The 16,138-nt window shown below is 34.1% G+C and overlaps 1 protein-coding gene across 1 annotated transcript; it reads right to left on the bottom strand.

The window, feature by feature from the left end:
• Positions 1 to 14,006: 14,006 nt before the first annotated feature.
• LOC122725061 (thioredoxin H1-like) lies at positions 14,007 to 14,788 on the bottom strand. Its single transcript, XM_043961537.1, has 2 exons — positions 14,431 to 14,788; positions 14,007 to 14,322 (listed from the first exon to the last, which is right to left on the bottom strand). The coding sequence occupies exons 1-2, from the start codon at positions 14,786 to 14,788 to the stop codon at positions 14,135 to 14,137; spliced, it is 546 nt and encodes a 181-aa protein (XP_043817472.1). The 3' UTR covers positions 14,007 to 14,134.
• Positions 14,789 to 16,138: the final 1,350 nt, after the last annotated feature.

The raw sequence follows: 16,138 nt of genomic DNA, 5'->3' as shown, positions 1-16,138 counted from the left end.
GGATGGCAGATGCTGCGAAAGATGATCCCCTTGCTGGTTTTGGAGGTTGCTCTTTTATAGTTGGAGAATCCCATCCATCTAGGGTTTTGAAATCCCTTCTTGACTTGGTCTTTGGTTCCTCTTTGGATGTGGATTTTAATTGTAAAAGGAATTCCTTGGGTGAGAGATTGTCTCGTGGCTCCTGGAATTATGTTGGTAGTGATTGAGTTGGATTTGGGCTTCTGAAAATTCGAATTTCTAATTTCTGCCCTTTTCCCGCTCTGCTGTCAACTCCTGCTGTCAAGGTGATTTGGGCAGTTTCTGCGAGTGATTTGGGCAAATCACTTGCCCAATTTGCTCCAATCGCTTTCTGGGATTCAGTCCAGTTTCTGTCTCTGTCTCTGCGAGTGATTTGGCCAGTTCCTGCTAGTGATTTGGCCAAATCACTCAGACCCAATCACTTTTCCAGCTTTTTCTTCACTTTTTCTCCAACTTTCCAATTTCTTCCTTTTCTGCAAAAACATGACAAAAACACAAATTAAGCTAGAAAAATGTGTAAATAAACAGTAATAAATATAATAAAAATGTGGCTAAATTATGCTTGATCAAATACCCCCACACCTAGCTTTTTGCTTGTCCTCAAGCAACAAACAACTTAGTCAATCAAGCCCCTTTTTCTTTTGAGCCTAAGTACCACTTAATCAGCCCCCCTAGACTCCTAAATTGAAACACTATAGTGTAGGATGCATGTACTAAGGTTGTCCCCTTCTTTCCTTGTTTCCTATCGCTCACCATGGCCAAGGGAAAGTTTTTTATTTGATCATGCTTATTCTTTTATATTAGGTTTAATGCAATCCCTTAAGAGTGACTTGCCCTATTTTAAGCATTTTTAATTACCAGCACTTTTTATCCTTGCCTGAAAAAATCACCAACCTTTTTACGCGATGGTGCATATGGGTGATACACCCCCGGTTACTCAGTTGGTCACTTGTCCAAGTGGCTACTAGCTCTGTTCATAATCTTAGACCATCGAAACTTTATTTTATGCTTGAAAAGTCACCAACCTTTTTACGCGACGGTGCACATGGGTAATACACCTCCGGTTACTCAGTTGGTCACTTGTCCAAGTGACTATTAGCTCAGTTCATAGCCTTAGATCATAGGAACAGGTTGTGCTTTTTGATTTGCTGAGTTTTTCTTTTTTCTTTTTCCTTTTTATATCAATTTGGGCAAATCAACTCAAAGAGAATTACACTAACTTTTATTGCATGTATTTTATTTTCCTTTCCTATTGGCCACAGCAGTTTCAAGAACTCAATTTAAGAAGAAAAACTTCCTAAGTAAAGGCTACACACTGTGCATGTTTCAATTCAGATTTAAAGGGTTGGATAATTTAATGGGGTCATGAGGTAAGAAGCTTTGTTGACTTAGTCATCTATGCTGAGTAAAGCAATAGGCTAGAAAAAACAAAATTCTGTGTGTGTGTGCGCAAAAAGTGAAAAAATGTGTGAAAAAATTTTGGTGTGTGTTTATGGGGTAAAAAGATGCAAAAAGAAACAAAAAGAAAGCAAAAAGATAATGTAAACGGAAAAAATATAACCTAAACCTAACAGTAAATACCCCCACACCTATCTCAAACATTGTCCTCAATATTTAAATATAAATATGAAAAAATTAATAAGGAGAAGGAAAGGGACTGCCTGGGATGTGGGTGATTTGAGCAGGTGATTTGGGCAAATCACCCGGCCAAATCACTGGCTGTCATGGTCTGTGGGCAGAAAATGTTGAACCAGCAGCTGCAACATGCTTTCCATGTGCTGCATCCTGTCTTGAGCCTCCACCGAATGGTCTTGAGGTGCCTTTTATGTCCTCCAAAGTCCACCCAATTGCTTTTTTGTGCTTCCTTAACACATCAAGGAGCTTTTCTTCTTCTTCTTGGCTGAGCTGGTTGGAAATAATTACTGGAAGTGTATTTCCAGCCTCCAAGTATGCATATTTGAGGTGGCTGGGCAAGGGCTTCAGATCTGGTGCAGCTGCTATCTGGGACTCTGCCTGCTGTCTGCTGATTGATTTGGGCAGATCATCGCTGATGATTTGGGCAGATCGACTGCCAATCGTGTCTGTCTGCATTGGTGATTTGGGCAAATTGAATTCTGCTTGCACTGATGATTTGGGCTGATCACCTTCTGTCGTGTCCGTCTGCTCACTGATTTGGGTAGATTGTCTGGGTGATTTGGGCAGATCACCTTCTGTCATGTTTGTCTGCTCACTGATTTGGGCAAATTGTCTGGGTGATTTGGGCAGATCACTCGTAGAAACTGCCCACGTCACTGTCTGGTCTGTCTCTGAGCGGTTTCTGTCCATCTCTTCATATTTGCACAAATCAGCATGGAGTGTTTCCTCTAGATCAAAATCAAAGACTTCTTGGCTCAAGTCATCAATGACATCAAGGCCATAAACAGGAGAAACATCTTTAGGGAATTTCATAGCTTCATAAACATTGAATTTGATAATCTCCCCTTCAAACTCCATGGTTAGTGTGCCATCATGCACATCAATTTTTGTTCTGGCTGTGCTCAAGAATGGTCTCCCAAGTAGGATGTCAGAGGTGATTTTGCCCTTATCCTCCTCCATGTCAATCACATAAAAATCTGCTGGGAAGACTAGTTGGTCAACTTGTACCAACACATCTTCTAGCACTCCCTTGGGATGGACGATGGATCGGTCAGCCAATTGGATCACAATGCTGGTGCCCTTGAGTGTACCTGCATTCAACAAGTTAAAAATAGAAAGGGGCATGACATTAATTGAAGCTCCAAGGTCACACATGGCTTTCTTTATTCCCACATTGCCTATTTTGCATGAAATCGCGAACATTCCTCTATCCTTGCATTTGGTAGGAAGTTTCCTTTGAATGACAGCTGAGACACACTCCCCCACACTTACCTTTTCATGTTCAGCAAGTTTCCTCCGGTTAGTGCATAGTTCTTTGAGAAACTTGGCATACCTTGGAATTTGCTTGATAGCATCAAGTAGGGGAATATTGATTTCCACCTTGCGAAATGTTTCAAGTATTTCTTTCTCCTCTTTTTCTTTTTGGAACCTTGCAAATCTCTTTGGAAATGGAGGAGGTACCTTGAATTTCTCTGCTGGTTGCTGTTTCTGCCCTTGACTGGGTTCTGCTTGATCTGGTGATTTGGGCAAATCGTTTGGTGATTTGGGCAAATCACTTTCTGTCAAGTCTGTCTGCTCACTGATTTGGGCAGATTGTCTGGGTGATTTGGGCAAATCACTGCCCTGATCACTTTCTGGCAGATTTTCTTCCATGGCCTGTTTCTTCAATTTCTCAACCTTGCTATCTTGCAGCTCTTTTCCACTCCTCAATGTGATGGCACTAACATTTTGTCTTGGATTTATCTCAGTTTGGGAGGGTAGCTTCCCTTGAGACTCCAATTTGCTCATTGAAGAGGCCATTTGACTCACTTGTCTCTCAAGACTTTGCACAGTATTTGCTAAATTCTGCACAATCTCTTCAAGAGGTGCATTGGGATTCTGAGGTGCAGCTTGAGCTTGATTCCTTTGCTGATAGCTTGGATATTGATTTCCCCTTGCATAACTGAAATTTGGATGGTCCCTCCAACCTGGATTATAAGTATTTGCATAGGGATCATACCTTCTTTGCCCAATGAAGCCTCCAACAGCATTGACTTACTGGTCCTCCTCTTGAAGGGAAGGACATAGATCAGTTGGGTGGTTGTTGGCACATATTCCACATGGCTTGGGCTGCTGAATTTGCTGAACTTGTTGGGTTTGACCCACAACAAGGCTACGGACAGCATTGGTGAGTTCAGAAAGTTGGGATGATAAAATGGAATTACTCACCTCATTTACATTCCTTGTTGGCAGCTCTTGGTCTCCAAATTGTTGAGAAGCTGCAGTCCCTCATCTCTCGAGGTGATTTTTTTTCAATTGTTCCTCCACATGCTGCGTCAATAAATTTTCTCTCTGAGGGTAGCAAACCTCCATAGAAGTACTCAATGAGAGATTGGTCAGAAATATCATGCCGAGGGCAGCTTGTGCACAACTTTTTGAACCTTTCCCAATACTCATACAAGCCTTCAGAGTGCTTTTGCTTTATGCCACTTATTTCTCGACGGATGCCTATGGCTTTTGAGGTTGGAAAGAATTTTCTCAAGAATGCTCTTACCATATCAGCCCATGATGTGATGGATCCGGGTGGCAAGTAGAATAGCCACTCTTTGGCATAGTCTTCAAGGGAAAAAGGGAAGGCTCTAAGCTTGATATCGTCTTCTGGAATGCCTTGGGGTCTCATGGTTGAGCACACAACATGGAATGCCTTCAAATGCTTGTGAGGATCTTCATTTTCTAGGCCTCTGAATTTAGGTAGGAGATGAATCAGCCCTGTCCTTAGCTCGAATGGTGCTGTCAATAGGGGATATTCAATGCATAAGGGTGCTTGATCTCCTGTTGGTTCAGCTAACTCTCCGAGAGTTCTTTCCCGTGGCTGGGGTGCTTGGATGGGCATGTTTCTAGCTTGTATTTCAGCTTCTACATGTGCAGCAGGTGGTGCCGCCATTGCTGGATTTTCTGCCATAACCTGGAATCGGGTATCAGGTTCAAACGCAGTAGTGGCTGTAGGAGAGTCTGCTGGTGCAAAGATTTCTGCAGCAGGGGCAGATGTGACAGCAAGTGCTTCAGCTAGTGTAGAAGTAGGTGAATTTGCTGGTGCAGAAAAATCAGCAGGTGTAGCAACAGCTCTGTGAGATGGTGTTGCTGATGAAGATGCTTTTGAGGCTTGGTTCCTCAAATTTGCTTGCTTCCTTAAGTGCTTGGCAGTTTTTTCAATCTTAGGGTCGTAAAGAAGAGTGTCTTTACGGCCAGACCTGGTCATAAAGGGAAAATACGTTAGTTTAAATCAATTCCCCGGCAACGGCGCCAATTTTTGATAGGCGGTTGTCGAAGCCGTCAAAAATAACCTATTATCAATCAACAAATAAGTTTGCAGATAGTGGCAATAGGGTCGAACCACAGGGAATTGACACCAAGTATCTTCCTAATAATGACTAAGGCAAGAAATAACAAGTAAGTAAAAGAGGGGGTTTGTTTTGATGAGTTTAAATCTAAAAGCAAAATAGAACAATAATTTAATTGAAAAGGTATTTCAATGAGAAAGAGATTCTAGCTGAAGTGTGAGTCTAATTCAGTTTGTTCAGAATTGATCATTGATTATTAGAGACTCCTATTTAATTCTAATAAATCAGTTTTGGTTGTGGAAGACGCTTCTCACAATCCAAATTCCTCCTTAGTTCTAGTTTGATTAGGAAACGTTCGCTAATCAAACACTGATCAACAAGTTGCCAAGGAACGTCCTTGGGGCATTTAGCATCGAACAACCGTTGATCGCATTAAGACTTAGAGAAACCCAATTCTGTCCTTGCCAACCGCGTGGTCAAGGCTAGGTTATGCAATTGATTATATTTATGTTCAAACAATTTAAGCAATTACGGACCTAAATCATTCAAACAATTTATCACTTAAGCAATTTAAAAGCAATGGGCCCTTATTGATTCTAAAAGCAAAGCAATAATTATGGAAAAGATCAGATTGCATAAATATTGAAATAAACAAGAGTTCAACAATGGAGTATTAAACCTCCCAATTCATCACAAATCTGAATATTCTCAACTTCAACTAGAAAATAATGAATTTAGCCACTCATGGTGACTAAAATTCACAAAAATAAAGAAGAAAAGAAAGAAGGAAAGTTTCTGCTGTGTTGCTGGAGAATTTCCGAGGATGGCAGATGCTGCGAAAGATGATCCCCTTGCTGGTTTTGGAGGTTGCTCTTTTATAGTTGGAGAATCCCATCCATCTAGGGTTTTGAAATCCCTTCTTGACTTGGTCTTTGGTTCCTCTTTGGATGTGGATTTTAATTGTAAAAGGAATTCCTTGGGTGAGAGATTGTCTCGTGGCTCCTGGAATTATGTTGGTAGTGATTGAGTTGGATTTGGACTTCTGAAAATTCGAATTTCTAATTTCTGCCCTTTTCCCGCTCTGCTGTCAACTCCTGCTGTCAAGGTGATTTGGGCAGTTTCTGCGAGTGATTTGGGCAAATCACTTGCCCAATTTGCCCCAATCGCTTTCTGGGATTCAGTCCAGTTTCTGTCTCTGTCTCTGCGAGTGATTTGGCCAGTTCCTGCGAGTGATTTGGCCAAATCACTCAGACCCAATCACTTTTCCAGCTTTTTCTTCACTTTTTCTCCAACTTTCCAATTTCTTCCTTTTCTGCAAAAACATGACAAAAACACAAATTAAGCTAGAAAAATGTGTAAATAAACAGTAATAAATATAATAAAAATGTGGCTAAATTATGCTTGATCAATTGGTTCAGAAATAAATATAACAACGGACAAATAAAAGAGACAATATTTAACATGGTTTAACTAAATATTAGCGTTCAGCTAAATGTTAGCATACATCTACATATAGTGTTAACCTCAATTTTTATATACTTTTTAAGCACGTTTTTGTATCTAATAACCGTTGGGTCTCACACTCGTTTGGACTGAGTCAGGGCCCATGAAGGCAGATCAGCCCCCGAGCTCGGAATGCCCCTAGGCAGGCCTACCCCGCGGTTTTGGATTGGGTTTCAACATGCATGACAGACCGGGTCGTCCACGAGCCCAAGACCGGAAAGAAGGAAGCCGGCCCGGTGATGGGACAAGGGGAGAAATGAGCAGACCCTGTCCCTTTGCAGCCCTATTCGCATGCGTACTGGGGAAAATTAAATGGCCGCCTGACATAGGTAAGGTAACTAACAATACGGTACGTACGAGCATGTCTGACAGAGACGGGCGCTACAGAGAGGCTGCAAGACGTCACTAGCAAGTCAGAAGAAAATAATAAGAAAGAAAAAATCCTTAAGGATGGGCACGTACTGTAAACCCTATTCTCGGGATCTCAGAACATCAATTGGCGCTGTCTGTGGGAAACGAAGGAGATCTTCCCGTCATCGGAGTTCCACTCTCATCACACCCACTGAGATCCACAGTGGCTAACCACAATGAAAACCACACTACCAACTCCCCAAATGACTTGAACTCTGCTTAGGAAGGGCAGCATTTCTCTTTCTTTAGTCCTACAAATCAACCACCAATACCGTTCAATCCCTCGTTGAGCTCGGCAGGGAATGCACCCGTAGTTGCCATGACCAACCAAGACCTTCAAACCATTGCCCTTTAGCTACAAAACACTGCCCAATGGCTATGGCAAATAATGCAGCAAAGGGGTCTCAATACCCCCTTGAACGTGTCACCCATAGCTGAAGAGATTCAAGCCAATGAACCCCAGCCAACTTTCAACCAACCAATCCCTCAGCAAAGTAGTAGGGAGACAGGAGAAAGAGATAGGAGAGTCGATAGGGAAGAAGAACCGATGGCCAAAGTTCACGGAAGAAGGGTGAGAGAGCTTATAGAGAACGACGAAGCGAAGAGCTATTCTTCCTCAATTTTTATATATTTTTTCATTTTCACCTTCTTCATCATTTCACCTTGGGAGAACAAGAGAGCTGCTGGAACATCACCAATGGAGACTCCTTGGGCATGGATTTTCATCATTTGAAGAGTTCTTCATTTGGGTTTTTCTTTTCCTTTATTAATTCCATGTTTTCTTTGTTTTAATTTGAGATTTTCTTTGTAAATACCATGAATAGTGAATAGATTTTTAGATTTCAAAGATTAAGTATGTAATACTTTATTTTAATCTTAGATTTGAACTAATTTTTATCAATGGGTTTGTGCTAATTTCTAATTTTGAGTTGTATATTTGATCTTGATTCTTTTTCTTGTGCTTAATCTCTTGCTTTGTATTTGGCCAAACAAAGCAGTATTTTAATCATTAATTGATGTATTGAAAGATGAAGATTAATGGTGGAAAACCTAGAATTAGAACTTATATTCTTATATTCAAGAAATTGATTAAGGGTATGAGCCACGAAAGTATGAATTGGTTTAATTAAGACACAATCTCGATATCTTGAAAGAAAATTAAGGTGATTTTAGAGTTAATTCTTTTAAGAAATAGAATACCCAAGAATTGATAGAAATTGGGAAAAATCCGGATGAATTAGAGTGTGAAGCGCAAATCTCTGAAATCGCCTTCCCATATTTGATTTTTAATCTTAATTAATTGCTGATTTTTGTTAATTTCTAGTTAATTTACCATTGTTTAGTTTAATCCCTTTCAATTGCTAGTTATTTCTTCTTGCTAGTATAGAAATTAATTAGTTTAATTGCCATCTCTTTTGTTAATTTTAATTAAATTGCTGCAAATTTTAGCTTAATTAGTTAATTTTAGCGCTAAATTGATTAGTCCAAACAATTGCTTCAACCATAGCCTAGTACTTGAATGCTAATTCTCCGTGAGACGATACTCTACTCTATCATTATATTACTTGTGCAACCCGTATACTTGCAATATTACAACAGATAGCAATAAAATGTATTTTTCACTGTGTGAGAATAATATTACATACAAATATTATAATAACCATTTGTGTAATTCCCATCCAATATTTCCCACAATATTTGTATACCCGTCTCACATAAATACAAAGGCTTCTGCTAGTGTTTAAGCCACCCTACTGAAACAATAACCCTCTAGTTCCCCTAAAGAAAGTACCCCAAAATCAAATCCCACTCTTATATATCCAGTATTTAAGCCACCCCACTAAAGTAAATAACCCTCTAAACTCGGAGGAAAAATACCAAAAGTCCCCCTAAATCTACTCCCCTACACCTCTGGACCCAAGGGAAATTTTCTGTGAGTTTGTGCCTTCCCCTTCGCCCTTGGTGTGCCTTTAAGTTCCATCTCCTGCCCTTTTATAGGCAGGAGCTACCTTTTCACCATTGGGTGCAACTTGCTTTATTCATGCATCTGCATCATTACCTTTTATTTTCTTCTTTTTTTCTTTTTTTTTTTTCAATTTACAAACTTAACACAAATAAAATTAATTCAATGTAAAAACTGAAGAGCCTAGGGAGAACCATTAACAAAATAGTCGACTAAATCTCATCATGTTATATTAAATACGACATTGGTTTGATATGGGGTAAAATGACCCTTATAAAACTCGAACACTCCTCCTCGTGAGCTAACTTTTGGGGCAAAGTAAGCTTGATCCATTTATTTAAGATATTATAATTAAGTTGGTGTTAAGTACTATGATAAAGATGATAAATTTATAGAAAAACATCTTGAACTATGATGAGTTGCAAAACTCACAACTTTTTCCATATTAATTTCCATTATTTTATTATGATTTTGATGTAAACTTTTTCATATTAATTTTCATAATTTTATTATGATTTTGATGTAAACAATTAGATTTTCACATGAATTTTGATGTCGAATAGGTTTAGAGCTTAAAATGTGTAGAGATTAATAGAGGCTATTTTAGAGCTGTTTTAGTCTGGAGGGTACAGTCTTGCCCAAAGCAGTGACCTAAGTTCGATGGACAGATTGCAAGATTTTTGTTTTGATAACTGTACAGAATTCAAATTATTTTAGATAATTGTAAATAAGATAAAATTAGGATTAGGATAACAATTATAGTAGGATTAGTACATTTATTTTACTTCTTTTTAATTTCGAATAATATTTTTTTATCTTTTTATTGGGAAAAACCTATATAAAGGCTGTTTTAGAAGTAGGAAATCATCTATCTAGCTGAACCCTTCTCCTCTTTTCTTTTTCTTATTTTTTACATTTTTGTTATGACTTTTAGAAGTAGGAAATCATCTATCTAGCTGAACCCTTCTCCTCTTTTCTTTTTCTTATTTTTTACATTTTTGTTATGACTCTTAGTGGCTAAGTACACTTTTTCAGTTGAAAGTTAATTTAGTTGAGTTTTTTTCAAGTTGTGAAATCTGATATTATTTTTGTTCATCTTAATTTCTGTTTTTGAGAAATACCACCTCCATTGTTATCTTTTTAGAGATTCAAGAGGCCTATTGAATATCCTAAATAGACAACATATTGTTAATTAACTCAAGTAAATACGTAATTATTTAATTGGATCAATATAAGTAGCAATTAGCATATCTATTTACGTTAAGAAACGGATTGATTTGGTTTAAATAATTTGCTTATAATTGTTAATCAAGTTTGGTTCTTCTCTTTTTAAAGCAATTAATTAATTAAATCTACATGCTTGATGGGGTTGTTAATTAATTAGGAATTAATTTAGTGATTTACAAATTAATTTAATCAAGAATTGATGAGATTCGTTTGCTTAAATAATATAACCAAACAATAGAAATTAAATGAATCATCTTTTAAATTAATGATAACTATTAAACCTCTTAACTTTGATTACCTTCAATTGAGCTTGTTATATTAATTGTTTACTTCATCATTCCATCACATTATTTTATTTCTTTCTCAGTCTCTCTTCAAATCAATTTTTTTAATAGAAATTTTCTTATTCTCTCTTTTATTTTAAACAATTATTTTTTTTCTTCACTAGGTATTTAATTTAAATAAATTTAAAGTCTCTTGTGGGATCGACACTCATACTATTTAATTAGAAAAGGGGAATCAATTTTAATTGACAGATTGACGCCCGTCAAATTTTGGCGCTGTTGCCGGAGAACCTCTAATAATTTATTTTTATTTTTATGACAAGATTTATTTTTATTTTTATTATGAGTCCAGTTTGATCCAGAGAAGATTGTAAAACGGTTGAGGAAAGCAATCAAGTTGCAGAAATAGGCCATTTCGGGAACCTCTTAGCTGCCTGTCCGAACTCCTACACGTGAGAACATCGAGGACTCAGCACCTTCAAGCCTGCCTGAACACCCAGTTAATTCCAGCAAAAGGGAAATGATGGCCGCCGAAGAGCAATCCCTTTGCATCACATACCCAGTGCTGAATGTAACCCTAAAATTGCGAATAGGTATGATTCACATGTTACTAAAATTCCATGGGCAAGAGAATGAAGACCCACATTGCCATATGCAAAAATAACTTATGAACAGATCATATTAGTAGCCTTTCCTTTTACTTTGATTGAAAGATAGAAGTTTACAAGCAATATTCAAATAGTTGATTTATTTTTCTCTTTTTTCTTAAATTTGGCTAGTAAATTATTATTATTATTATTATTATTATTATTATTATTATTATTATTATTATTATAATAAAGGTGACTATGGTGTAATGTTAAAATTAGTTTGCTTTGTAAATTTTCATATAAAAACAAAAATAGTTTAATTTTTTTAAGAGAGGGACAGAGGTGGGGATAACATATGGGTTTTGAGTGTCAATAATTATTTTAATTTCTTTTTCTTTTTCTTTTTTTGTTTTCCTTCTACTTAAGTGCAAGTGTTATTGGTTCATAAGAATTGGTTGACATTATTAATGCCTGAATATTATGATTATTAATGTTTGTAAATAGTTGAACCATTTTAAGTTTATGGGCATGAGTTTCTAGAGTACAATTCAAGTGAAATAAATTGTTTGATAGTCTTGAACAAATTTTGAATCTCTTTTGTGACATGCAGTAAAAGAGTAGGAGAGAAATTTTTTTGATATGTGAATTGTTAATATATAAATGCTCCTTTCTTTTTTTAACCAAATTACTAGCCAGTATTTTATTACAAAACGCAGGAATATTCGTAGAACTAAATATATTGAGGAGTTAAAGGAAGAGATCAATCACATTGAGGAATTAAAGAAATTTCGCCACATCCCACCGCTTCAAACTCCATTTTCATTAAATCCTTTAAAAAATTGATTGTGTTATTTATGTACTACTTTTTTTAAATATTATTAAGTATTTTTTGCATGTCTATGATGAACATAGATAATAATGTTTTATAAAAAAGTTTAACTTATATAATATTTTTCTTAATTGTGAATTATCCAGATAATATAGGGAATATTAAAATAAAAATAATTTTTTTTTACTAATTATATTAATTGGTGATAGATTTGTGACGAATATGAAAATGTCAATTTTTTGAATGGATTTGTGATAAATATCATTGAACATATTTTTCAATGGATTTGCGATGAAATTGTAAATGGAAGTGTTATGTTTTTCCAACAGAATATGCGATAGACTAATTTTGTCGCCAAAATTATCGATGGAATGTTCTATCAGAAATCTGTCGCTAATATTACGACGGGCGCAGGAAATCTGTTATAAAAAACTAGCGACAGGACTTTAAGCGACGAATTATAGTTTGTCGGAAATCCTTCACTATAATATTAGCGACGGATTTTGAACTATAAAAATCATTTTAACCAAATTTTAGTAACGGATTGAATTCCATCACTAATTAGTAATGGATTAATAAATCCAATAATAAATCGTGAAAAATAAAATTATTTTAATTTTAGTAACGGATTTTAAAATTTATTACTAATGATTTAAAAATGTAGTAACGAATTACATAAATTTTTTATTAAATCTATTACTAAATTAATAAATTAATAAATTTGATAAATTAATAATAAATTTAATAAAGAATTTATATGTGTTACTTAATGAATTTAGTAACGGATTAGATCCGTTACTAAATTTTCAAAAAAAAATGCTCCCTTTTCTTTTTGGATTCTTGTGTTTTCCTTTTAATTAGAAACCATTATTTTTATTATTTCGAAATCTATTATTAAATTTTAGAGAAAAATACAGTACTTTTATTTTAAAATTTTTTATTTTTTCTTTTTAATTTTATAACAGATTTAATAATTTATTATTAAATCTGTGAACGAATTCAATCCGTTATTAAATATATTACTAATTTACATATTTATATACTCACACGTCATATCTCTTTTTATTATTTTATCCATTCAATTTCTTTCTTATCTTCACTCCTCTTTTTACTCATTTTTTTTCTTCCATTTTCCTTTCATTATGCTTTTTTTTTATTATTTTTTTCATTTTGTCTCATATTTTCTTCTTTTTTTTCTTTTCCTCTATTTTTAGCCATTCATTTTCTCTTTTATTTTCTATCATTTTCCCTTCCCTTTTCTCTCATTTTTTTATTTAATTCATTTTCTCGTACTTTTCCATTTTTTCATTTTCTTCTTTTTTTCTATTTTTTTCTCATTTTCTCTTCTTTTTTCTTTTTCTTCATTTTTTTGTATTTCTCTCATTTTCTTCCCTTTTCTTTCCTCTTTTACTCATTTTCACTTTCCTTTTTCCTCATTTGCTTTAATTTTCCTGTTTTCCTTTTATTTTTCTATCATAATTTTCTTCCATTTTCCTTTTTTCCTCAATTTTCTTTTTCTTTCTCATTTTTTTTATTCTCTCAATTTTTTTTCACCTTTTTTTAAAAATGTTTATCATTTAGTTTATAATAATTTTTTTCATAAACTTAATATAATTTAAAATTAGTAATGGATTTGAAATCAATTATTAAATTTCATTATTAATTCATTACGGATTACTAAATCGGTTCGCCGTTACTATTGATTAAGTAAACGAAATTTATAACAGATTTTTATTAATCAGTAATAAAAAAAATTGTTACTAATTTAAAAAAAAATATTGTAGTGTTTAAGAAGGGCATTACACTCAAGGGGAGAGGTTAGTGGGATTCGAATTCGACACTCTGGAATCAAGTGCTATGCACTTTGACCAACCAAATTGGATAGCAATGTTTTGATGGTTAGTAGGCAGGCGTACAAAGTGAGTCAGTCGATTGGCTCAGGATATCCTTCCTGCTGGCTCCTTTTCTAATTAGCTAGAATCAGGAATGAATTCATATCCCTAAACATATGATGAAAGGAGACATCTTCTACCACATAATCTTTTTTTTTTTTTTTTCTTTTGGCTTTTCAATAGGTAATAGAATATCCAAACTAAGCAAGACATACACCAACTGTTGATGAAAAAGACCCTTGTCAATGCAAGAGGAAGCACAAACCAAAATAAAAACTCTTAAATTAACAGTACTGATAATTTCATACTGAAATCTCTGAGGCCAAATCATTCCTTTAGTTCATCCACTTAGTAATGCATTTAAGTAATATTACTTAATAATGAGGATAATAGCAATGATAAGTAGAACTGTTGGTGGTGGTGGTGGGCATGTCAATGCTAGTAGATGGTGTTGCCGGAATGTTAAACCGGAAAACCATTGTTAGTCCCCAGTATGGAATAATTAGGAAGCATTTGCGGGTTGTGAAATGAAGACGTCCCAATGAGCACTTGAGGTTGTGGATAATTAGTTGGGATTGTCCATTGCGGATTTGCAGCATTTGGAATTATAGCAGAGTTCGACATCGTAGGCAGGTTACATGTCATTGATTCTGTATCATGAAAGACAAGGGTAATTAAATCACCGATAAGTTTATAAAAAAACAAAAGGAAAATGTTAGCAAAAATCATCCATTGACCTAAAATCTTTTTGCACTGACCTAAAATCCCGTGTGCGCCACCAGCGTGCCTTTCAATGGTAGAGATCAGTTGCTTTACGTTGGCACCAACAAACTGGTCGAGTAATTGTCCTTGCTTCAAGAAAAAAAAGGTTGGCACTACCTTAACTGCCCATTCCATAGCAACAGCACACAATTCATTAGCATCCACCATCAAGAATGTGACATTTGGCATCTTCTTCGCCAACTCTGCCAGCATTGGACTCATGGAACGAGAATGTGGGCACCAGGCAGCACTGAAATCCAGCACAATCAGTTGCTTTCCCCTATTTGCCTTCTCAAACTGCTCCGTCCAAGCCTCAAATGTGTGGCTGGCGATCACCTTTCCCTCTTCAGCCATTTTTTCTGCTTTTGTTGAGAAAAGTTCACATTAAAATTCTTTATTATGATGTTTAGTTTAATTTTATTTAATAATTACGTGGAATTCAATTAAATTTATATATAATTTTTTAAAAATTATTTTATCATATAGTATGATATGACTTAAAAATATAATTATTTAATAAATTTATAATATTTAACAAACATATAACTATTGATAATACATTAATAAATAAATAAATAATTTACGTGCCTTGAATATTTATGTAATAAAAGAAATAGTATCATTATTAAAAGCATAATAAATTTAAATTTTTATAAAATTAGAAAAAAAATAAAATAATTGGTCTAGCTATATTAATGGTAAATAAATAGAAAATTAGTTTTATAATTTTAATTTTTTTTCAACTAACAAGAGTTTAGTTAAATGTAAGAAAATGAATGATGGAGAGAAAATTGTTTGATATGATTTTAATTCAAAACTTGAAAATTAAACTAAATCAAATTTTTTTTAAAAAATCTCTAATTTTACATTAAATATATCGATACAAATAAATTAAACTAAATAATTTTTAAACTCATTTTTCATATGTATCAAAATAATTAATCTAAATTATTTAGATTAGTTTCACAGTACTGTTATAATTAATATTAAATACACCTAAATATTTTTACTTGGATCTTATTCTTAGATAGTCAAATTTGTATCACTGAATTATTAAGTGACTATTTAATTAAAATTCAGTAACCATTCTTTTTTTTTTTCTTCTATAAATAAAGAAAATGAATTAACAATTAAAAAATATTCATTACAGTTGGATAAGGAATGAACCTTTAGATTTAGTACTCTGATTTCCATGTCCATGCAGAGCAGTGCGTCGTTCAAGAGAATCTGTTGCCTGTATGATATCCATAACAAAGTTAAAGACATCACCTAGCCATGTAAATTCAATTTTATATAAAAATAAGTTTAATAGAAATTATATTAATATATTTAATATTTAACAATAATTTTTAAAGTAATGTATTTAATATTTAGAATTTAGCCAAAACACTGTATATAATTATTAGATAATAGTTTATATATATATATAAAAAAACTCTCCCTTAATTTTTAACTAATAGCTATTAAAAAATAGATAATATCATCAAACATGCCCTAATATTAAATAGAGTCTAGGATGTGCTCATTAAAGTATTAAGGGATATTAAAAAAAATTCAAAATTTTATGATAATTCACCTTTATATTCAAAATTTTAAATAGTAAAATTAAATCTTTTTAATTTCTTCGACAGCTAAGTAAAATTTTAAAATATTAATAATAAATTATAATATGGTCCTCAATTTCTATTTAATTAATAAAATAAT

The sequence above is a fragment of the Manihot esculenta genome, chromosome 11 (assembly GCF_001659605.2).
Source record: "Manihot esculenta cultivar AM560-2 chromosome 11, M.esculenta_v8, whole genome shotgun sequence".
Taxonomy (NCBI): Eukaryota; Viridiplantae; Streptophyta; class Magnoliopsida; order Malpighiales; family Euphorbiaceae; genus Manihot; species Manihot esculenta.
The sequence above is the reverse complement of the archived record's forward strand: the minus strand, read 5'-3'. Positions and strand labels throughout refer to the sequence as shown.